At 38.2% G+C, this 22,656-nt stretch overlaps 4 protein-coding genes across 5 annotated transcripts in view; 3 read left to right on the plus strand and 1 right to left on the minus strand.

Moving 5' to 3' along the window:
* The first annotated feature begins 24 nt into the window (after nt 1-24).
* On the plus strand, nt 25-2,512 carry LOC119692539 (acyl-CoA Delta(11) desaturase). Of its 2 annotated transcripts, XM_038113460.2 has the most exons (4): nt 25-572; nt 893-1,131; nt 1,367-1,703; nt 1,840-2,512. In XM_038113460.2, the coding sequence occupies exons 2-4, from the start codon at nt 900-902 to the stop codon at nt 2,339-2,341; spliced, it is 1,071 nt and encodes a 356-aa protein (XP_037969388.2). In that variant the 5' UTR covers nt 25-572; nt 893-899; the 3' UTR covers nt 2,342-2,512. The 2 variants fall into 2 exon arrangements, with proteins under 2 accessions (XP_037969388.2, XP_037969389.2); XM_038113461.2 differs by lacking the exon at nt 25-572 and having other exon boundaries at nt 636-1,131.
* LOC119692540 (venom peptide isomerase heavy chain) lies at nt 2,501-14,563 on the minus strand. The gene is made up of 6 exons (XM_038113462.2): nt 14,257-14,563; nt 13,557-13,687; nt 6,246-6,417; nt 3,661-3,777; nt 3,214-3,357; nt 2,501-2,831 (listed from the first exon to the last, which is right to left on the minus strand). Exons 1-6 carry the CDS (start codon nt 14,473-14,475, stop codon nt 2,571-2,573), a joined length of 1,044 nt encoding a protein of 347 aa, XP_037969390.2. The 5' UTR covers nt 14,476-14,563; the 3' UTR covers nt 2,501-2,570.
* A 631-nt stretch (nt 14,564-15,194) lies between these two features.
* On the plus strand, nt 15,195-19,303 carry LOC119692490 (chymotrypsin-2). The gene is made up of 6 exons (XM_038113246.2): nt 15,195-15,447; nt 15,778-15,908; nt 17,131-17,302; nt 17,417-17,533; nt 17,728-17,868; nt 19,020-19,303. The coding sequence occupies exons 1-6, from the start codon at nt 15,244-15,246 to the stop codon at nt 19,260-19,262; spliced, it is 1,008 nt and encodes a 335-aa protein (XP_037969174.2). The 5' UTR covers nt 15,195-15,243; the 3' UTR covers nt 19,263-19,303.
* Nucleotides 19,304-21,831: 2,528 nt separating this feature from the next.
* The window catches only part of LOC105397812 (venom peptide isomerase heavy chain), a 90,872-nt gene continuing 90,047 nt past the window's right edge, over nt 21,832-22,656 (plus strand). Inside the window, exon 1 of the mRNA XM_048629643.1 lies at nt 21,832-22,124. Coding sequence (XP_048485600.1) covers nt 21,891-22,124 — 234 coding nt within the window. The 5' untranslated portion in view covers nt 21,832-21,890. The remainder of the gene's footprint in view (nt 22,125-22,656) is intronic.

A 22,656-nucleotide genomic window follows, 5' to 3' on the forward strand; every position in this document is an offset into this window, starting at 1 on the left:
ACAAATATAAGTTATCACAATATACAGTTACTGGTACCCTGTCTTACTGATCTTAAATGTAATGTAAATACATGATAATAATAACATACGAGAACTTTACGTTGCAATGCACCTTAATCTCGACTACTAATAAAATTCCTCCCTGTATTTTATTATGTTAATACTTGCAAAAACGATACATTAATTATATCAGTGTCCCCTAAATACGCGTGCGAATGCGAATTTACCAAAACAATACTTTTTGGGCAGAGCGGCCTACCGTTTAGATCATCTTAGTATAATTTTAAATAATTAAACCAAATAATAATAATAATTATACATCTTATTGCCCTGCCTTCCGTAAAAATAATAGACAAACAGTTTTATTGTTGTTAATACTTAGATTTGGTGGAATAAGTTTAGTGATGCGTGCGTGTCTAAGTGATACTGGTCTAGATCCAAGTGCTTAAGTTACCTTCTAAAAACTACAACTCCATTGGCAGTTATATCCGTACCTAATTAAATATAAGGAAATAATAAATACAATTAATTACCTAGGTATCTGAAATTTATTGAAATTAACATAACTTGCAGTAAGTACTCCAAATATTTAGCTTCTAACTCATAATCGTCTACTGGAAAAGGCTTCACCCAAGAAGCGCCAAAAGACTGTCCCCCGCTTCCCTCATCCAGCCATGTATGGCCCCACTCAAAGTAATGAAAAACACTCTAATACCCAACTCATTGACGAATCCATCCGTCTTCATTAGATATATTCCATTGACCCGGCGCACATAACCACCACCCATTGGTTTGTTATATTAAAAATAACAAGACAAAGAACATGAAGTCAGTAAGTAGCACAGGTTCCCTTTGGTAATTTGATCCAAACCAACAACCACTAAAATTTCAGAACTAATATGCCACCCAGCAGCTCTACAGACGAAGGTCAAGGCTTCAGAGCACTTGAAAAAACCATTCCAGGTGAAGTGAAGGACCAAGTGTTCAAGAAACTAGAGGCCCCTCAAGCTGCTCCTAGGAAGTATGAGGTGGTCTACTTCAATCTACTGACGTTCGGGTTCGCACATCTATCCTCGGTCTATGGACTGTACTTGATCTTTACTGCTGCCAAATGGCAGACAAATGTATTCAGTAAGTTGGTTTTACTTTTTTTGTATGTAGGTACTTTTAAAATACCATGAACACCTAACCCTGCCAGCAAAAAGGGATAAAACAGTCTCAATCTGAGGACTTCCTTTCGACTTCTAGATCACGTATTACCACGACTACTAAGTGGTTCGTGACAGAGGAAATTGAATGGTAAATATTATTATCCAACAGTATTGTTTTCTCCATCTTCAATTAATTCATCACTTCTCAATTACAGCTGCAGTAATCATCATAGCTAGTGGGTTGGGCATCACCGCCGGCGCCCATCGGCTCTGGGCCCACAGGACATACAAAGCGAAGATGCCGCTACAAATCATCCTCATGATATTGAACACTATGGCCTTCCAAAACACAGCCATACACTGGGTCAGGGACCATCGCCTTCACCACAAATATAGTGACACAGATGCCGATCCCCACAATGCAACAAGAGGGTTCTTTTACTCCCATGTCGGGTGGCTGCTGGTGAAGAAACATCCAGAAGTCAGGAGATGCGGCAAACTCATCGACATGTCCGATATTAAGAGCAATCCTGTGCTTAAATTTCAAAAAAGGTAAGCGTTATGATGTCAAGGCCAATCTCTTGTAAAATTTTGTGTCTGCTATCAAGCTTTGAATAAATCTGTGTAACAGTATCCACGGTACAAGGAAAAAAGCTTTCTTACCTGTTCTCTGTTACATTTCTTTCAGATACGCCATTCCTCTGGTACTGACAGTGACCTTCATTCTGCCAGCAGCCATACCGTGGTACTACTGGGGAGAGACCCTCAACACATCATGGCATGTTGCGGTCATGTTTCGATACGTGTACACTTTAAACGTCACGTTCCTGGTAAACAGCGCCGCTCATTTGTTCGGCTACAAGCCGTATGACAAAAACATAATGCCGGTACAAAACAAGTTTGTTTCTTTAACTGCTTTGGGAGAAGGCTGGCACAACTACCACCACATCTTCCCGTGGGACTACCGGACAGCTGAACTTGGGAATAACTCGCTTAATTTGACGACGCATTTCATAGATTTCTTCGCGAAGATCGGGTGGGCTTACGACCTGAAGGCGGCGCCTGAAGACATGATCAAGACGCGAGCGGCGAGGACGGGCGACGGCTCTCACTGCTGGGGCTGGGGCGACACGGATCAGGACAAGGAAGAAAGAGAACAAGCGATCATCAAGCATCCGATCGCAGACTAGGATTTGTAAGGAACTGAAAGAAAATCGTGGTTTTATATTTTTCTATATGGTTTATTTATGGGAGATTATTAAATGAATCATGCAAAAAATTTAGAAGATGATGACCAATGCATCGTTTTTGTATGGCATAGGTATGGATAATATAAATAAAATACCGGATATGTTTATGAATATTAAATTATATTAAATATTTTGATCCTAAAATACATAATAAAATTTCATGAAAATTTTAATGTAAAGACATAATTAGTGCCAAATAGTAACAGATCATAAAATTATTATGAAATGAATAAAACGAATATTCCGCCAATTGCGTAGCGTCATTTCTACGAATAAATCTCTTGAATGCTGAGACCCTGGTGAAATATATGACTCCTTGATTTCTTTCTTCACCAGACCCCGACACTATTCCTATTAAATACCCAATTGAAGTTTTGTTTTTTTTTAAGGTTTTACCGGATCCGCAATATAATGGACCTCCAGCATCACCCTGAAATAAAAATAGTAGGTACTTAGTGGCGATAAAACAGTATTTTTTTCTTAGGACGTAGAAACACATTATGTGTTTTTAGAAAGTGTGTTTAAGTAGGTACCAAAGTTTATCCTGTAAGATTATTACAAAGGTAGAGAGAAAGACCAAGAAAAACGTAGCTTGGTTGCGTGAAAGAAAATTATGAGACGGTGTGGAGTGAATGAAGATATGAAAGAGCATAGGGTAAAATGGCGTGACATGACGCAAAGCCGACCCTTAACAAGGGCTAGGAAGATGAAGATTTATAAATATCGAAATTAACATGAAATTAAGATGCTAATGGCATCAAAAATAATAACTGAACGAACAACAGTATCAGAGTTGTAATCTAAATTCTTACGTATCCAGTAGCAGTATTATTATTTCTGCGGCCACATATGATACTCTTGGTCTTCTGGTTCTTCCGCTTCCTGCCAGTTATCCTCCAGCACTGCTTGATGGGGATGAGCGTCACCATCCCCACCAGCAGATGTGGTGATGGTTTCTGGAATGTGCAGAATTATTGCGATCAAGTCAAGATCAAGATTTTTTAAAAGCGCGTGACACAACTGCGACGCACCCTTGGTTAACAACGCGTCGAAGACCCGTTTTTGCAGGTGATTATGGCTTCAGCTTATAAGTAGATAAACTTTTCTACAGAATAATTATAATATGCTTGAGTTTGTTGCAAAAATGTGGTGGACCCCCTGAGTTACTCCTATTTGGCATACTACCTAAACAACTTTTGCAGCATAGTTTATACGTATTCTGATATACTGTCTCATTATAAAATCACTGTGAGACTCACATCGTTTTCAGTTCTTCCAAACCCGGCTACAGCACAATGGCCTTTGTAGTTCTGGTAGGACGTTTGATATTTGACCATTTGCACGTTTTTCTTTAAAACAAACGATTTCTCTGTAAACTGAATTTTCACCAATTAATTTTCCAATTACCTACGTACAATTTATAAAACTATGCTCAGCATCAACTCCGCTAGCCAAAAGCCTTTACTTTGACGGTTCTCACTTGGCCAAGTCACTCTGCCTGTTGTGCAAATTGTATGAACGCATGAACGCGCGTAGATGCGTTTTCCGTGTTTTGGTCTCGCGTTCTTTTAGATATAAGGTCAGACAGCATTGCTGCATTGTCACGTTGCAGTGCCCAATACGGTTAATCAAGTATTAAGCACATCCCTATTATTAAGAGCTATGTAATGTTCACTTGATAGCAAATTGCAATTAATATTTTTGATTTTGATTATAGAAGCGTTCATGCGGAGCAGTGTGAGAACTGCCAAAGTGTTGAGATCTGTGGGGCTGCCACCAGCAATAAACAATCTAGGTAGCGGCAGCGTCGCTTGCTTGTCAAATCTGACGTAACTTGTATGAATCTGACAAATGTTGGCAAGCTGCTTATGGATTATAATTACTAATGTATTGGTGGAGGTATGGTAGCTGTATTTATTCTGAAAGGAATAGGCTACTTGACTCATATCAAATTCAGGACAATAAATGAGTAGGTATTTATTGCAGTATTGAATTTACGAAACCAAAATATACCTATTAAAAAATATTATTTTGAACCCTGAAAACGCTATCGGCCATGTTGTGACGTCATCTGCTTCCGGCTGTAGCTTTAAGTGTAGTGGTATCTTCAACTGCACAGGGGTATAATCGTGACAGTTGTGACATTGCGAAAAAGAGACGCTTAGCTACATTAAGCGTAAGAAAGAAACGTTAAGCTGTTAATGTTTTTTGTCCTTTTTGCTGTGGCGCCTGTTTACGTCAGTTCTCTGTGCCAAACAATGAAACAAATGAAAAATCTGTGCTAAACAAAGGCTGACAGTTACAACAAAATTTTCTAAATGCTATTTATTTTTGATTTGCTAGTGATTTGTGGGTGTTTATTAAGTTTATTAGACTATTATCATCACTTAACGAGTGTGTGACATGGGTGGGTGGATTTTGTTCGGTTGTATAGAGCATATTGAACGATAACACGATGGAATGATGGATGAGATATATTTTCACATGTAAGTAGATACTATCAAGTTTAACAAGCTTACATTCATCATAGTACTATCTATTGGCTCGATTTTAATATAAAACGATACTAATTTTAATACTGTAAGGTCTTTTAGTATCAGTTTTAAGTAAAAATTACGAGGTACCATATCATAACAAATCACATGGTGTTGCAAGTTATTGAAAATTTATTTTACCCACAAATATTATAGTATGCAAAGAAAATACTAGAAATTGTAACGGACTCGGGTTGGGTTTACACATGGGGCGCACGAATTCGGTTTTTGTGAAGATTGTATTTTGTAGAAGTCATTCTCCTCTTTCAAATGAGGTGCCTCTCATTGTGAGGAAACGTTCGTTTCGTTTTTTTCTTCTATGTGTGATTTCTTCTGTATAATATAAAGTTTATTGTATTGATACGAAATACGTGTTTCCTTTAAAAAAAACCCCATCACATATTTGGCCCACGATTATAATGCTCATGCTCATCCATCTCTGCTTCATAGGTTTCCGACAGAAAAAAAAATATCAAGAAAATGGATAGACATTACCGGTCGCACAAATTGGGAACCAAAGAAACATACAAAAATTGTGTTCGGCACATTTTGAAGAGGATTGTTTCGATTGGACGAAGACAATGAATCATACAATCCACTCAGTTTGTGTATATTAAATAATTATATTGAAATCAAATAAGTATGAGTAAAGTTTTTTTTTCTTATATCGTCGGTTGACAGGAAAAACTCACTAAGGCTGATTTTTAATATTCAGATAAATGTTATCTGGGTTATACAAACATTGAGAAACATTGAGACGCAACAGCATCAAAATTATTTCCCAGCAAAACTTTTATCTGGCTACCTATTGAAAAATTAGCCTTTAGTGTCTTTTTCCTATCAACCGACGATATACTCAAGTTTTGTTTTTGTTATTATGATAAGTTAAATTTCCCCATATTTAGGTTTTATTTTTTTGTCGGCAACATCTATGGTTTGAGTGAGAAAGAGAATAGTGCACACGGCGATTGCGAGTCTATTTGTAGTTGGTCTGAGTTCAACTGTGATAAATGAATGATTCGCTCCGGATGTGAAGTCAGAAGCGTCACATCAATCCACACCATAAACAATTTTAAAACAAATATGACTGAGAGCGTTTTACTTTTCGTAAACATACGAAAAGTAAAACTTTAAAATTAAGTTTTGGGATTTTCTAGGTCCCAAAAAATATGAGAGTATTTTTTTTACGAGTATCTAATACAGCAATTTTTATCAATCATATGAGACCTTTAAATAAGGGTCAAGTAGCCTATTGAAGAAAAAATTTGATTCGTATGGGACATATTTGGATAAATTTACTAGGTTTTTACCACAATAGCAATGTCGTAGAGTGGAGGTCTGTATTTCCTATGGTATCTGACAGTCTTAATCTTTCGCCATTGTCCTTTGTTCTTGGTTTTATTTGTGTAGGTGCCTGTATTAGTTAACAAGCCCATAACAGCAAACATATTGCTTGTATCCCTAAGAGAATACTTGGCCATTCTGAAAAATATAAAAAATATTTATTTTTTTTACATTACTAAACTTATCTGAAAAGTGATTATTTTTTTTTAGAATGACAAATTGTGTGAGCTTTTCTTCAAATTACATAGGGTCGATGGGTTGATCCTACTTGGAATAAACACATCATGATCCTCTGCCACCGGTATTGCAGTGAATGCGAAAAACCTTTTTTTGGTTTGTTTACATTTAGTTAAATACGATCACGGCTCGAGTATACATAGTTCATCACGCTGGCCTAGTGCGGGTTGGTGGACCCCAACACAAGCAAGCTTGTGCTGAGAGAGTTGTCGGGTAAGTTGGCAACCCGACTGTCAGATATTTTAAAGCTATGCCACCCGAAGGCCTCTGACTAGGCTTGACTACATAAGGTTATGTGTTATGTGTACGTGGAATATTAAATTTGAGAGCATTTAATTAAGTCCCTCAAATTGATAATTCGCCTAACGCTCAGTCACAGAATAAAAACTAGTACCAGTACAGAAGTCCATCTTCGCAATGGCTTTCAAAGAAATATGACTCCATCCCATAAGCAATAAGATCTAATTAAGATCGCGTTCCAGCCGCACACGTTTTTATTTACTTACCTACCAATTTATTTTGAGGGAATACGAGTAGTATGCGCCTCATTTCACTGGACTACGGTGCATAATAAGTTATACGTGGTTATACGCATTGAAAAAGAAGCCACCTTAGGGTTGCCTCAGCACCACAGACTACAACGTTTATAAAGCATTACGGACTGAGTTTGTAAAAAGAATGTCATGATTTTAAAACAAAATTAATTTGAATTTAGAATACAGAGCAAATGACTAGTAAAAGCTACGGCAATTTCATAGTTAAAGACCTATTCATAGATCTATTATTTGAAGTAAAAGAAAGAGGTAGATAGGAACCTATATCTACCTAAAACATTTACTTCAGTCAAAAAAATTTTTTTTTCTTCATAATGTGTGATAATATTGAGATGAATTAATTGATCATGATGTTCTGTTTTAGTTTAGTTGAGCACGAATCCCATTCAGCTCACATTTTATAATTGTTGGGTAGGTATGTGAGTATTCTGTGTACTGCGTTATACACACACATTCATATGGATTGAATAAACGGCAGTGCGATCTGAGCAGTCTTGCGTTTCACTTGTGTCCCGTATTTAACAGTGGCGACGATTCGTGTTCTACCCTCTTAAGAATATTATTTTAGTAAAAGTGTGCAAAAATGTCGGCAGCGTTTACTCCGATTATTGGGAGCATAAATAACTTTGACTACCAACACCATGACTGGGTAACGTTCAAGAGCAAGTTGCAACAATTTTTCTTGGCAAATGACCTCAACGACGTTTCAGACAAAGCGGGACTAAAGAGACGCGCCATCTTGCTAAGCGCATTCACTGATGAGTCATTTAAACTAGCAAGCAATCTAGTGCTGCCGAAATCTCTGGAAGAAATAGGCTTCGGTGATATATTTAAGTCACTCGACGCTCACTTCACACCGAAGCGCTGCGGGTTCGCCGTGAGGAGCCAGTTCTACGCGGCGACGCAGCAGCCAGGGGAGTCGTATGCGCAGTGGGCGGTGCGGTTGAGGGGACTCGCCGCCCATTGCAGCTTCAAGCATCTATAGCTTGGCAAGTTCCTTGGCGGCCCTCCTTGCGGGGTGAAAGACGCGGAGGGGACGAGGTACCCAAGACGACAGCGGGTAGCGGGAGGGGTAGCGAGGAAGGGCAACACGTACACTGCACGTCATTATTACGGCAGTCTCGGCCGCGCAGTCGAGGCGGCATCATGTGTTGTAAAATCTGTCATAATCTGAGTTCGACGCACATGAGACCACTGATTCTGAGACCATTAGTCTTAGGATGAGTGTTGAGACCGGAACCTCCACATTCGTCGGAATATTTAGGTACCTTTTTAATATTATAATCATATTATTATTAGGTACTTATCTATAATTCGTCAACAAAATAACGTTAAAAGCAACAAATCGTATAATTAGTCATTTAATTGTCTATTTATAATCTAATGTACTTAAATTACATAGGTAACATAAAATATTATAGGTATACACTGGACTAATATTACTAGCGTACTCTAGTACATTATACTTCAAAGTAGGCATAATGTTTTTTTTTTGTTTTAGATTTATAATTGAAATTAATGAAAACGATGATGAAGATGAGGATGACGACGACCATGAACAAGTTCAAACAGAGAGTGAACATGAAAGTGACATGGAAATTGATTTATAAAATAAAACACTTTTAGGTACATAAATAAATTCAAATTGGTAGATATTCTCAAGGCAGAAATCCTTATTTTAATGCTGTCAAACTATACATTTTGAAGCGAAATATGACATTTACAGGAACACTCATAGAATAAAATTTTACTTACTCTTACATTACGTCAGAAGTTACAAGCTATCGTGAGATTAATCCGGGCACACTTTTCTCCGTGTGTACTCGTGTCGTGCTACCTCGCCCCCTCCACGTCTTTCACCCCGCAAGGAGGGCCGCCAAGGAACTTGTCAAGCAATAGAAGACGCTCTGCTGGACAAGTTTGTAATGGGAATGTCGGCTGGGCCGAGAAAAACTTTTCGGGATGGACATCAACGAGCTGTCTTTAGCGAAGGCAGTGGACCAGCGGGCCCCTGTTCAAGATGGACGGGGGGCCGCGGCCCACTACTACAGGAGCAGCGACTAGTGAAAAGTGTGCAGTGTGTGGTCGTAAAAACCACAAAACAAGCGAGTGCCGGTTCGCTAATTACAAGTGTAAAAAGTGTAACAATAGAGGGCATCTCCGTAAAATGTGTAAAAAGATGAACTACGTCGGACTTTGTGACACGAGCGAGGGCGATGACGGTGAGCTTTTCAGCATTCGTTCTCATAATGGCGCTCCCATGTTAGAATCAGCATGAGACAGAAACGGAGTCGCAGTTGCGACCTGCTGACGACCCGGACACTGGGCCAGCGCCGGCGCCTGCAGCCCTCCCCGACGAGCTCGATGACTCATCGGCGTCGCCCGCGCCCGGGCCGCCTGCCTCGCCCGCGCCCGCCTCGCCCGCGCCCCGCGACGAGCACGCCACCCGCGGGGCTCCGCCCGCCGACACACTATCCTCCCGGGCATCGGGTCTCGCTATGTCGTTATGAAACTTACCCAAAGTAGATTACAGAAATTATTTTTAGGATTGTAGTTAAGTACTTATCTACTTGCAATTTCGTATATTCATGTACTTATATGCCTTAGAATAGAATAGATTATAACTCAATTTAACTACATATTGATGTCGATTCTGAAGGCAGAAATGTTAATTTTAACGCTGTCAAACTAAAAAATTTGCTAGCATAAAATGACATTTACGGAAACAACCATAGAATCGAATTTTAAACAAAGAAATTAAGGTTTTGACAGCTCTAAATTTAGAATTTCTGCCTTCAGAATAGACATCATTGTATGTGTATGTTTCACGCTCATTAGAGATTTACTGTAGAACTGTGCCATTCTACATATAATTGATTATTAACAATTTAGGTTTAGACTAGGTTTAAGCAAGCTTATGGTGAAGGGAATGTTGGGTAAGTGAGTATTCTGTGTACTGCGTTACACACACATTCATATGGATTGAATAAACGGCAGTGCGATCTAAGCAGTCTTGCGTTTTACTTGTGTCCCGTATTTAACAATAATCGATTCATTAATACATTTTGAGGGAAGTCTTGTGTCTGAAAATTTAATATATTTTTTTTTATAAAGTTAAACGTAGTCGAACAAAATTAAATAGCGCGCGCGCGTGTGTCATCTTTCGCTTGCGGCAGCCGACTAGATTGGCCACGCAGACGTGGCCGGCGCCGCCCGCGCGCGGAGTGACACAGGCCTGGCTCAGTTTACAATACAACAAAAAAAATGATAGGTGGGCAGTTCTTCTTTTTAACCTACATAACTGTGTCTCCACCAGTTGTGAGGAAAATATCATGAGTTTTACAAATATTTATTTATTTATTTATATTTCAACGTGCATTGTACTAAAAACACAACGGCTGTGAACGTTTACAAAAATATAAATTTATATTTTTGTATTTAAAATTACGTTACAGAGTGGTAAATCCGCGTGACAGAGGTGTATTTCATACGAATCTTGGTTGTCTCCCGCCACTTCATCCTGCGTATATTTCATAATGTTAGAAAAAAAAATATATGACGAGATAAAATATAAAATTTTATTTAAACTCCAGAAGGTATTACTTATTTAGTAAAACAAAATATATATTTTTAAAATATTTCTGAAATATTTAAAAAAATTGTTGAAAAATTGTCTCTCACTACCCAATGTTTTAGTAGTTACACTCTGTCACGTAGGTTGCCATTTAAAATATTTGTTTGAGCCACTCGTCCTTATTGCCATCGATCAGAGTTTAAGATCTCCTTTTCCCCCTTGGTAAGATTTCCCCTTAGAGATCCAGACACCGCGTATCGGCCACCCGCAAAGTGTGACAGGAGGTGCGTGTGTTTATTCGGCGACAGCTTCGTCACGTAGATAATTGTTAAAATAAAATATATTTAAATTATTATTTTGTTATTTACTCATTGGTAATAACGATTACTTTGCAATCAACATGTGAATAATACATTTTATGTTACTGTTTAAATACTATTCGACTTTGCAATACATTTTACCCCTCTGTCACACGACAAATCTGTCACATTCTTACCAAACACTCCAACCTGAGGATATTCATCAACGAAAAATTGAAGAGAAACTACACGTTTTGGTTAAAGTACGAAGCGAAAGGAACGTCCAATACACTTGCGCTGCATTAATAAAAAGTTTCGTTAGTGAAAAAGGTGATTTCGTGCTATTGTTCTCAAGAACAGACGATGAATGTGGTAGACTGTTTAATATGGTGGAGATTGATTTATCGGATGTTTGATGATTACATTAAAGCCCTTCCAGCTTCTAAGGTAATTAAAAAAGTTAAAAAAATAGTTTTTCAAGTTCTAAGAGCCACTTCTGTACTTTCGAAATATGGCTGATTAAAACTTTAAGAAATTACGTAATTTTTCGTTATATTACTTAAATATTAGTTTGTCGAAAATATTATTTGTACAGATAAACATTAATTTATGTAGTTGGAACAAATTTGTCCTTTAAGTTCCTGAAATACGGATATTTCAGTCTCCAGAGGTTCTCAAGTGTGATTTTAATTAGTTATACTAATTATAAAGATATCTCCAGTTAATTCTTTGACTAAATTGAAACCATAATGATTTATATGTAAGTTACTAAATTATTCTTATTAAATAAAACTGTTTTATTCCAAAACCCTGCCTAATATTTAATAGAATTACAACTCTGTCACATTGTTTACCACTTTGTAACGATTGGTGTCTCCTGGTAGTCAACTTATTTTTGGTCGTTTATATGTTATGTTATAAATAGTACAACTTTGAAAAAATCATATTAAATTTAGTCATTGATGTTAACGTCTATGCTGTTAATTTTTTACTGTAATTAGCAGCGAAAAAATATTTATAACAAAAACAAGCTTCATTTTAGCTGAAATTGTGACAGAGTGGTAATAACTACTTAATAAATATTTTGTTATTACTAAAAATCCATTCCTTCATATGTTTTCTAAAATGGTATTTTGTTTATTAGCGTATCAAAAAAGTTTCATTTCAAACGACGAAGACTATCTCGTTAAAAAAAAATAAAAGATAATGTGACGAAGGTGTAATTTTTTGTGCCTTATCCACGTATCCTTATATGTCCTTAAAATATTGAAAAAAATGGTAAAATACGCGGCCAACCACCTTTTTCGATAGAATAGACATGAAGCTATCATAAAAATGATAAGAGTTCACCAAAAAGCTATAGTTTTTTTTTTCGAATTTGGGATAATTTTTTACTCATTATGTAGGTTAAAAAGAAGAACTGCCCAGGTACCTATATTGCATAAAAATGGGCAGGCAGGCGCAATAGCAACTTGAGAGGTGTTCTTTTCCACCAAAGTTGTGCTATATACGCAGCGATGATGTGGAACAAATCCATTCTCTCCAGTACTTTGTGGACCAAATAGCACATCTCTAATCGCTTTTAGTGATAAGACCGCCTTTTTGTACCTATGTGTTTTTTTTTGTGGGGGCATCTAACATACGGCCATCCGACCCCAAGCTAGGCAGAGCCTGTGTTATGGGTATCGGACAGCTGATATATCTACACAAATACATAGATAGACAGATATTAAATATAAATATCAACACCCAAGACCCGAGTACAAATATTTGTCTTTAGACAAAGTCCTTTGGACAAAGTTCTCAGGTAAAGGAGATCGCTAGATGAATTGGGATGGGCTGCCTTCAGTAAACTTGAAGACGTCCTTAAGTCCCAAATCCCTCAATGCCTGAAGACTAAGGTGTTCAATCAGTGTGTTCTGCCTATCCTCACTTACGGAGCCGGAACATGGACGCTCACTAAAGCCAACATGCACGAAATAAAAGTCGCACAAAGGGCTAAGGAGCGCGCCATGCTCGGCATCTCTCTTGTGGATCGTGTGCCCAATGTCGAAATTCGACGTAAAACTCGTGTGGATGACGTGGGTAGCCGAATCACAAGATTAAAGTGGAGATGGGCAGGACACTTGGTTAGGAGGGACGACGGCAGGTGGACTGGGGCAGTCACAGAGTGGTGGCCAAGAACTGGCAAACGAGGAATATGCAGACCGCCGGCCCGATGGTCTGATGACATTGTTAAGGTGGCCGGTAGACACTGGACTAGACTCGCACAGGACCGGAAGAGATGGCGTGATAGGGAAGAGGCTTATACCCAGCAGTGGGCAGATACGGGCTGATAATGATGATGATGAAACAAATATCTGCCCCAGCCGGGAATCGAACCCGGGACCTTCGGCTCAGCAGCCAGGGCCACTAACCACTACACCAGTCGGCCGTCAAATATGTTTGTATATAAGCTTTATAAAATCTATTCTTGTGTAGGTAGGTACAAATAAAGAATATTCTATCTATCTATCTCGTGTTTGTAGGTATATAAGCTTTATAAAATCTGTTCTTGTGTACAAATAAAGAATATTCTATATATATATCTCTGTTAGAAAAGCATCCTCATACCCCCAATGCTTATTAACTATGGTGAAGCAATACGCGGAGCTCAAGATCTTGTTTCGTGCCACGAGCGAGCCCCCGCAGATCGAGTCGCCGGTGAATACGCCCTCGTTCCACGACCCCTGCTTGAAGGACACCTGGAAAATATCGACCGGAGCTCCATTTCCGAGGTTTGGAGATCATGGCAGAATTAAACGTATAGACGGGCCCAGACGAACGCCCAGCGAACGCCCAACGAACGCCCAACGAATGGATATTTATCATACATAATACAGGGCAGATTGCAGCAACGAAGGTCGTTGGCGTTCGTTTGGCCGGTCTGTACGCAGCTATACAGATAGAACTCCGTTTGTGGCTTGATGTCTCTGTGGCTAGTTTATTAAAAACTGAACTGATTATTGGAAAAGAGCAGGCCCCGCGGCATGCGTCCGTTATCGACGTCGATGTAGTCGTTTAATGCGCTTCAACAACAAAACAGCGCCGTATTTACGGCGAATCAATATAATTATACCTAGTGAAGTTTCACTTCGATAATGGACCCGTACGGTGACATGCTGTGATAAAAAATTGTGGGGGTCAGTGTTATGCTTTCTCGTTGGAGAAGTTGCTTGTTGCTGGTGACCTATCGAGCTTATGGACGGTAATCATGTAGGTGACTAACCAATACATAAATTGCATGCAATGAATAACCAATAAAATAACTTACGAAAAAAGGCACAGTTCTCGAAAGTGCCGCAATTCCGTTTTGAATGCGGCGAGTGAAGATTTCATCATCTAAATTCAGTTCCTCTTCCTCAGTCTCATTTACATTTATTTGCGTTTCAATAACAGATATATTCGTAGTTCCAATTGTGATGTTTTGGTTTTCTGTCTTTAATACTTCAAAGTGTAGAAAAATAATATAAAATATGAGTAAAGAATACATGGTTTAAATCTTTAATAAAAAATAGTATAAATAACACGATGATTTCATTTATCTCACATTTATGCAAGTGTGGTAAGTTTACTTTTACACCCATAGACTATAATTTACACCTGCACAGAATATAATAATATTATTATGATTGTGTGCTTCTGAATCACAGAAAACCATGGAAGTATTAAGTTGTACTACTCAAGGACTTTGTGTTATTCTATTTCTATACCTATACAAAGTCCAAATGGTAGAAACAGCCCCCCTATAGTGCGACAAACTTATCTGTTCCGGTGACAGCGAACTAAATTAATCCATATCTCATTACCTAAAAATCAATTATATATTGTTAATTAAATATTATATGGGTTTATTAATACCGCAAGGGCGAATTTCCACCACTGGCAAACATAAAATCTTACAGAATTAAGAAATATTAGACATTTACGTGAGCTCTCACCGGAACAGATAAGTTTGTGGCACTGTAGTTATATCAGCCCCCCCCCCCCAAATAATATAATGTTTGTCTATAAACTATACTACCAAAAAATAATTCATTAAATTGATCCAAGTATAATTTCCACTTCTCTGGAGAACGGGACCAACCAAGGACCATAAAACGAAGGGTTGAACTTTCCCTGACTGACCATGACCAACCTTTTATTGCTGAATTGCTGGCACTCAGAAGAATAACATAACATAATTCTGTGTTTTTTATAATGTTGGTAAACTTCATAACTATGAAATGAACGCCACAGCGGAATAAAACATCAGTAAACTATGCAATTTTTGCATAATATATTTTGTATTATTTTATGTTTTTTGTTTAGCTTAGATCACTTTAAAGCAGAAAACCTCAACATAAGCACTGTGACGCTAAAGACGCATCTAAACGAGAGTAAAGAGCTGATGATAGATGATGAAGAAATTACACGACGAGTTGTGAATGGAGTTAAAGCCAATCTTGGCCAGGTACCATTCATAGTAAGTGCTATAGTCATAGTTATCATTATTTTATATTTAAGTTGCATATTAAGACTAATGGACGTAATTATTATGGATCCCACATTATTTTGAATTTTATCCCATACACCTATACTTACCTATTTTTTAGTTAAGGAAAACCAATAAAAAATAAGTATTGTTGGCTGGGGATTATTCACAAGAAGTCTGAACTGGTTTTGATTAAATCCCACTAATATTATAAAAGGGAAACTTTGAGAGACTTTTTTTCTTGACTCTCAAGAAACTAGTCAATTCGCGAGAAACAGCCAGTTAACACAATGATTATGCTTCTTAATGATTATTCTTCAGGTATCATTCAAGGGGGGGTCGTGGTCGCGGGGCGTGTTCAGAGGCACTAACTACTGCGGGGGCACCCTCGTGGCACCAGCCAAGATCCTCTCAGCCGCGCATTGCTTCTGCAGAACCAAAAAGACTTGCGGGTAGGTAGGCAGGATTGACCAGAAAACCGTAATAAGACGTTACATTATGAATTTTTCACCAGCGGCACGCAAAAAGCTGATCCGACGTGTCGATTTTAACTAAGGTTATATTGCAATATTCTGGTCACTCCTTAGCTTGGCCTATCAGCTCTCCAAGGCATGTCTTGCGGCAACTTGTAGTTTTTCTAAACGAAAGATGGCGTAGTCATGGCAGGTAACATTGAATTACATTAAAGCTACAGGATATTTTGAACATACTACGAAGATGACAATGACAATTACCATCAGAGTACACCAGACTATTGTCGTAATGCCTTGTTTATGTCGCAGGCAATTTGTAAGATCTCGCCGTTTACATACGGCGTCGTCAGTTTACAAACGCTCGCTGTTTTGTAATTTGCCGAAGGCATATTGATAAATCGTTCAATCGTTCTGTTTTCGACGTTAATTGCAGTTTTAGGGTGGCCATGATAAAACACAGTTTGAACTTTGAACAAATGGAAAAATCTGACTTTATTTCAGGATTTCAAGTACCTAATACTTTTTACTTTTGTACTCTAAAGTAGGTACCTAAGCACTACATAATTTTAAATATTTAATAAAAAGAAATATTTAAATAAAAAACGTAGTATAGAACAATAAAACGATGCATTTCCAGATAAAACAAACACTGGTGCCCTAAATGCACTAAACTTAGGAAAACGCTGAACCCTATACTAAACAATTTATTAAGCTCTAAATTAATATCCTGCATGTGTCCTCCGTACACCGGGATATATGGATAACGTAGTAGTTTTTAGGTGCGGGATAACCTCAAAAACTTTATCGTTTGTCTACGGCCTTTTTACTGCTCCTGCACTGTAATAAATGACTTTAAAGTCACAATTATTTGGTGAAAATGCTTCTACACTCGTAATATTTGCATTGTTTTGAGTATTTATTGAGTCAAAGAACTACTACATGACGCCATTTTTGTTGTTGTGATCAACAGCGCCGCGCGTGGTAAGAACCAGAACAAAATTCTTCAATTTGCCGCGGCATTATGTAAACGGCGTATGGATTGTCAATGAAATGTTGTGGCATACTATAAAATGACACGGCAATATACATTTTGCCTTCGGCATATTACAAAACAGCGAGCGTTTGTAAACTGACGACGCCGCATGTAAACGGCGAGATCATACAAAATGCCTGTGACATTTATACCAGCATATCCTTTCAGAATCGCAAGAAATACCCCAAAAAGTTTAAAAAATAAATTTGCCGTAATGGGCCAGTTGACTAATAAAGCTACCTACTCCTCTAAAAAAAAAAACGAAGGACAATGGCGAACACTTAAAAATCTCACTTATCATTCAAGTTATAGTTTTCCTCAAAATGATATTGCTATTTTGGTATGTAGGTTTTTTTTCCATAATTTTTATACTACATCACGACTTGCTATTAATATAACATTTCGGATAGGTTGTATTAAATGTTACACAAAAGTAATTTTTGCACAATTCCAGTTTACAACAGAACCGTTTGAATTAAATCAGCAAGTGAATACAATAAACTTTGCACGGAGTCACAAAGATTATACAGGACACTGCACTGTTGCTGGGTTTGGACGAACTGAAACAAATGTGAGCAAATAAGTATTCTCAGGTAATTAGATAGATCATATTAAAAAAAAAAACTTCATAAGATACCGACTAGGAAATCCAGCTTATGAAAAAGTGGTGGATATGCCATATATTACGCAGATCGGAAGACCATAATAAACCTAAAATTGCACTGTCGTCACCACTCAATCTCTGTGTTATTCCACTCATTTCAGAAGGCATCGTCACACTTGCTGATGGCCACGGTACAGATCATTCGCACTCACGAGTGCAGACGGCGGGTTGGAAGGAGGCACAGAAACCTACACACTTACAAAATAATATGCAGCACAAAATCCATAGCGGATACTGGCAAGGTAGCAGATACAATGACAACTTAGAAGCTTCACAGTATGTCCGTACTTGTCCACTGTTGAAAATAGATCACAGGAAATACAGTATAATCTTTGCCATCATCGTGAATACATTCCCAGGTCGTCGGTCCATCGGATCATGCATAGGGCCTCCCATTCTTTCTCATGTGTCTAAGTTAAAAGAGAATGGCCAAATCTGACCCGCTTTGCAGCCACTAACCAAACCTTTTTATTCAGTCATAAAAGTGTTCTATATGAGGAAAAAATTAAAAAAAATATCTAAACCACTTTAAAAAACGATACTTAGTTCGAGGGAAATATCTAGTACAGTACAAAGACTTGATCTTTCAGCACCTATATCTTCGTTCTACATACATACCTTATAATAATAAAGTATACACCAGGATATACTGTAGTCATGGGATACACATCAGTATTATGTTTCATCAATGGCTGCTCTGGCAGGTCATGACGCCATAGAGATTTGGCCATTCTCCTTTGCCTAACATTTATGGTTTACCATCCCTAACTTCGGTGACCATACTGCCATAATAACTAGCTCATCATTGTTCACCTCATCATCAGACAAATTCAAAGAAGGACCACGTCTGTTCGAAACACTCTCAACTCCTGCACGAGTATCGATGGTATTGAATGCTCTTTAAATGCGGATACACACTGTTCTTATGTAACATGTAATGTAACACCCATTGAAAGAATTTCCATACAAACCGAAGACACTTCAAAATATCCTTTCATGACATGATGCATTGCATGATACGTTATATACAGCAGTATGTATCCTCCTTAATAGCCGACAAAGGCAAGAATGAGAATGTAATTGTACTGCTCTGTCTTCTGTATAGTGCGTCTATTCCTAGTACATATTGGACTTGTTTTGACCATAATAATGATAGTTGATAATTAATCTTGAGAACACATTTATTTATTTATTTAAGGTTACACCATCAGGATAGCATACATACAGGTTTTAATATTATTTTTATACAAGTATTGTTCACGAACGTACCTCAACTATAGGTGCAACATTTTTTATTCACAACAGCTAACTTACACTAACATGCAACTATAGATAAAATAAAAACCTAAAAATAAGAAGTACCTACGAATTCTGAGTACATTTTCATTCCTAGGGTGACTCCGGAGGGCCGTTGTTTTGCAGCAGCACCGGAGAAAAAGGAGAGTCATCGTTTGGGATCCTAGTGGGGATCGTGTCTGGAACCGTCCCTAGAAGAACAGGGGTGTCATTTTACACTAGGACCTCATCTTTTGCAGGTTATATTGATAGAAACGAAGCGAGACCAATGATGCAATACACTCACTCAATGTGTGTAGGTATATTTTTGATATTAAATTTATGCAATGGTAGACCTTAAAACTTTTGTGATTGATATATTTTAAGATCAATTTTATGAATGATGTTGGGTTCCGCTCATCTCGCATAATCTTTATTGACCAAAACTCATTTCGCATAACTCGTATGGTCTAAACTTTTTTGGCCGAACCATCACTTTGCCAAGACTTATGTGGCATAAGGCTCGTTTCGTCTAAAACTCTTTAGGCACAATCTTTAAACACCTAAGTTTCGTTTGCTCAAATTTATGTTGGTCTATACCTACGTATAATCTTGTTTCTCGTAATGTTATCTTAATAAATAATATATTAAGTATGTAGTAAATGTACAAATTGTGGTATTTTTCTCCTACATCCCGAAAATCACGATATTGTATGATCAAAAAATCGAAAGTCAACGACCAATACAATTATTACAAACCCCATGAGATCGAAACCTAAAAATAGGTGCGACGACGAGCAAAGCGAGGAGGAGCGTGTTAGGTGCACATGTTCATCAAAACCAAAGCGGAGCGCAGCGAAGCGGAGCGGAGCGTTTTCCAAACAGCGGAAACAATACAAGGCACCAGTTTGCGCTATGTAGGGAGACGCTCCGTCAAGGTTAAAGCCAAACGAATATTATTACTTTGTATAAACCTAATAAACCTATGCCATAGCATTATTAGGCTATTCAAGATTTGGCCATACCATTATTAGACTAAACAATGTTATGCGAAATAACTTTTTACTAAACGAGATTTATGCCATACGATTTTCGGCGTAACGAGACTTTGACCAAACGTTACTATGCAATACGAGATTAGGCAAATAAATCTTATGCCAAAAAAGGTAGAACCAATGATGTTATTTATGAATAAATATTAATTAACACATTTTATGTAGTATGTATTTCTTTTATAGGTACGTTATCCCCTAATTTAAAAGATTATGGAAATAATATAGCATTCATTCAAAGGTTGTTCTTAGGACCAACTGAGTCTACGCAACGTGGGAAAGATGGTGATGGTGTGCGTGCATACTGGTCCCATGTAACCAGTATAATAAAAATCTTAGTGGCAATTTCTTCATTAGTGGTTGAGTTTTGACATATCTGTTAAGAATATTATATGGAGATGACGTATAATATCACATCTAATCTAATCCATTCTCCATGTCCCTCAGCGTTGAATTGAATGGTACAAGTGTGTTCCTATATGTTATACATTTTCATTAAAATTGCGTAGTTTAGACGAACATACGTGGCGTGGGCTCAGTATGCCTGTATCATGTCATGACAGTACCGTTATTATTTCCAACCAAGCGATCCTGTATATTCGCCTTAACAAAATAGTCGAATAGTTTCTGGAAATTTCATCATAGAAATGTCATGGGAAATTTGATCTGGCTCTATCACAAAATTGCTAATACTCGGAGCAGTGTAGAATGTGTGTAGTAGCGAGGAAGTAATAAGTGCCTATAGAGTGACAAACTTATCTGTTCCGGTGAGAGCGAACTAAATTGATCCATATCTCAATACTTACTATTGAATTATATATTTATATAGATTACATGGGTTTATTTAAACCGCAAGGACGATTTACCACTACGGGCTAACTTAAAATCTTATGGAATGACGAAATATTAGACATTTACGTAAGCTCTCACCGGCACAGATAAGTTTGTGACACTGTACTTATTACTTTGCTTCCATCTATGGTATAATGTTATAGTGTACAGTGCCACAAACTTATCTGTTCCGGTGAGAGCTCACGTAAATTTCTAATATTTCTTCATTCTATAAGATTTTAAATTTGCCAGTAGTGGTAATTCGCTCTTGTGGTTTTAATAAACCCATCTAATCTATATATCAATATATAATTCAGTAGTAAGTAATGAGATACTTATGGATCAATTAAGTTCGCTCTCACCGGAACAGATAAGTTTGTCGCACTTTAATATTATAATTATTATAATAATAAATTCATTTATTTCAGGTAATTTTTCATAATTACAAAAATAACCCATAGTTGTTGTTAGTAACAATAGCCCTTATTTCTATGTTAGTAGACAGGATACACAACAACATAAATTAATTTAAACACAATTAATAAAAACACAAATGAAACTGGTCCTATGCGGGTGGCCTCTGCCAGGTGGGGACGCTAGCATGCAGCAGGGAACAGCGACCCACATAGGGACAGTCGAGCCTGGCCGCCCTGGCCGCAATGGTGGTCAGGAGGCTGTTGGGGCTGGCCCGCACGCGTCGCACCAGCGAGGCGGCTCGCTTTCGCATAGTTGCATAGAAGCAATCTGTTCGCGCCTCCACAAACATGCCTGACGCACTGCAGCGTCGGGACAGCCCCAGCAGACTCCGGAACGCATTGTTAAACTGCACCCGGAGGGCACTGTACGATTTTTGCGTGTAGAAGGCCCACAAGCTGCAGGTGTAGAATGTGGTGCAGTACGATTTAAAGAGCGTTATTTTAACTGTGAGATTTTGTGATTTTGGTAAATGCCAACCTTAGAACAAGGCGTACCCGAGTGTAAACAGCCAAAATAGCACAGAGAAAAAAAACACAAATATAGTACCTATCAAAATCAGCTGAGGCTACCACCTATCAGCTTTGTATAAAAAGAAGAAAATGAATTCATCACGAATTCACTTATAGAATATGTATGTTGAAAAAATGTATTATTTGAAATCATTTTATATTATTTTAAGCCTTTTGTTTAGCTTAGAACTATTAAGAGCACAAAACCTCAATATGACCACTAATATAAGTAATATAACCACTACGCGTCTAAATGAAAGTAAGGAGCTGCTAGCGAATGAGGTAAATGACGAACAAATTACTCGACGAGTGGTAAATGGAGTTGAAGCCAGGCTCGGGCAGGTACCATTCTATGTAAGTTATATTATAGTTCTTATAGTCACATCATCACGATCCATCATGTCCCCACTGCTGGGGCACGGGTATCCTTGCAATGACGGAAGGTTTTGAGGCCTAGTCCACCACGCTGACCTAGTGCGGGTTGGAGGACCCCAACACAAGCAACCTTGTACTGAGAGAGTTGTCGGGTAAGTGGGCAACCCGACTGTGAGATTTTTTTCAAGCTGCCCGAAGGTCTCTGTCTAGGCTAAACAACTGCTGCCGAAGCAGCAACCGGGTCCCACGGCTTAACGTGCCGTCCGAAGCACGGAAGCGTCCGGAAAAGAACGGATCGAAAATTGATCAGTATATATTATAATGCTGGTGCTCAACAGGTGGCACTCAAGAGGGTTGAGGTAGTGTGGACGGACGGGGTGTTGTACTACGTTACATTCTGCGGGGGCGCCCTCGTGGCTCCAACCAAGATTGTCACGGCGGCGCACTGCTTCCTCGAGACGAAAATGATATGCGAGTACTAAACTTACTTACACCCCCCTTATTATATAGC

This window comes from Plutella xylostella, chromosome 23, assembly GCF_932276165.1.
Source record: "Plutella xylostella chromosome 23, ilPluXylo3.1, whole genome shotgun sequence".
NCBI classification, from domain to species: domain Eukaryota; kingdom Metazoa; phylum Arthropoda; class Insecta; order Lepidoptera; family Plutellidae; genus Plutella; species Plutella xylostella.

What these genes read in the sequence shown, in the direction of transcription:
- LOC119692539 (XM_038113460.2), top strand. Translation starts at nt 900, where the DNA reads ATGCCACCCAGCAGCTCTACAGACGAAGGTCAAGGCTTCAGAGCACTT. An exon ending in ATGGCAGACAAATGTATTCA is followed by an intron (nt 1,132 to 1,366) that starts GTAAGTTGGTTT and finishes TCTCAATTACAG; the next exon opens with CTGCAGTAATCATCATAGCT. An exon ending in GTGCTTAAATTTCAAAAAAG is followed by an intron (nt 1,704 to 1,839) that starts GTAAGCGTTATG and finishes CATTTCTTTCAG; the next exon opens with ATACGCCATTCCTCTGGTAC.
- LOC119692540 (XM_038113462.2), bottom strand. Translation starts at nt 14,475, where the DNA reads ATGTATTCTTTACTCATATTTTATATTATTTTTCTACACTTTGAAGTA. An exon ending in TCTACGACATTGCTATTGTG is followed by an intron (nt 3,778 to 6,245) that starts GTAAAAACCTAG and finishes GTGAAAATTCAG; the next exon opens with TTTACAGAGAAATCGTTTGT. An exon ending in ATAATACTGCTACTGGATAC is followed by an intron (nt 2,832 to 3,213) that starts GTAAGAATTTAG and finishes TTTTTATTTCAG; the next exon opens with GGTGATGCTGGAGGTCCATT.
- LOC119692490 (XM_038113246.2), top strand. Translation starts at nt 15,244, where the DNA reads ATGCAATTTTTGCATAATATATTTTGTATTATTTTATGTTTTTTGTTT. An exon ending in AAAATGATATTGCTATTTTG is followed by an intron (nt 17,303 to 17,416) that starts GTATGTAGGTTT and finishes GCACAATTCCAG; the next exon opens with TTTACAACAGAACCGTTTGA. An exon ending in CCATAGCGGATACTGGCAAG is followed by an intron (nt 17,869 to 19,019) that starts GTAGCAGATACA and finishes TTTCATTCCTAG; the next exon opens with GGTGACTCCGGAGGGCCGTT.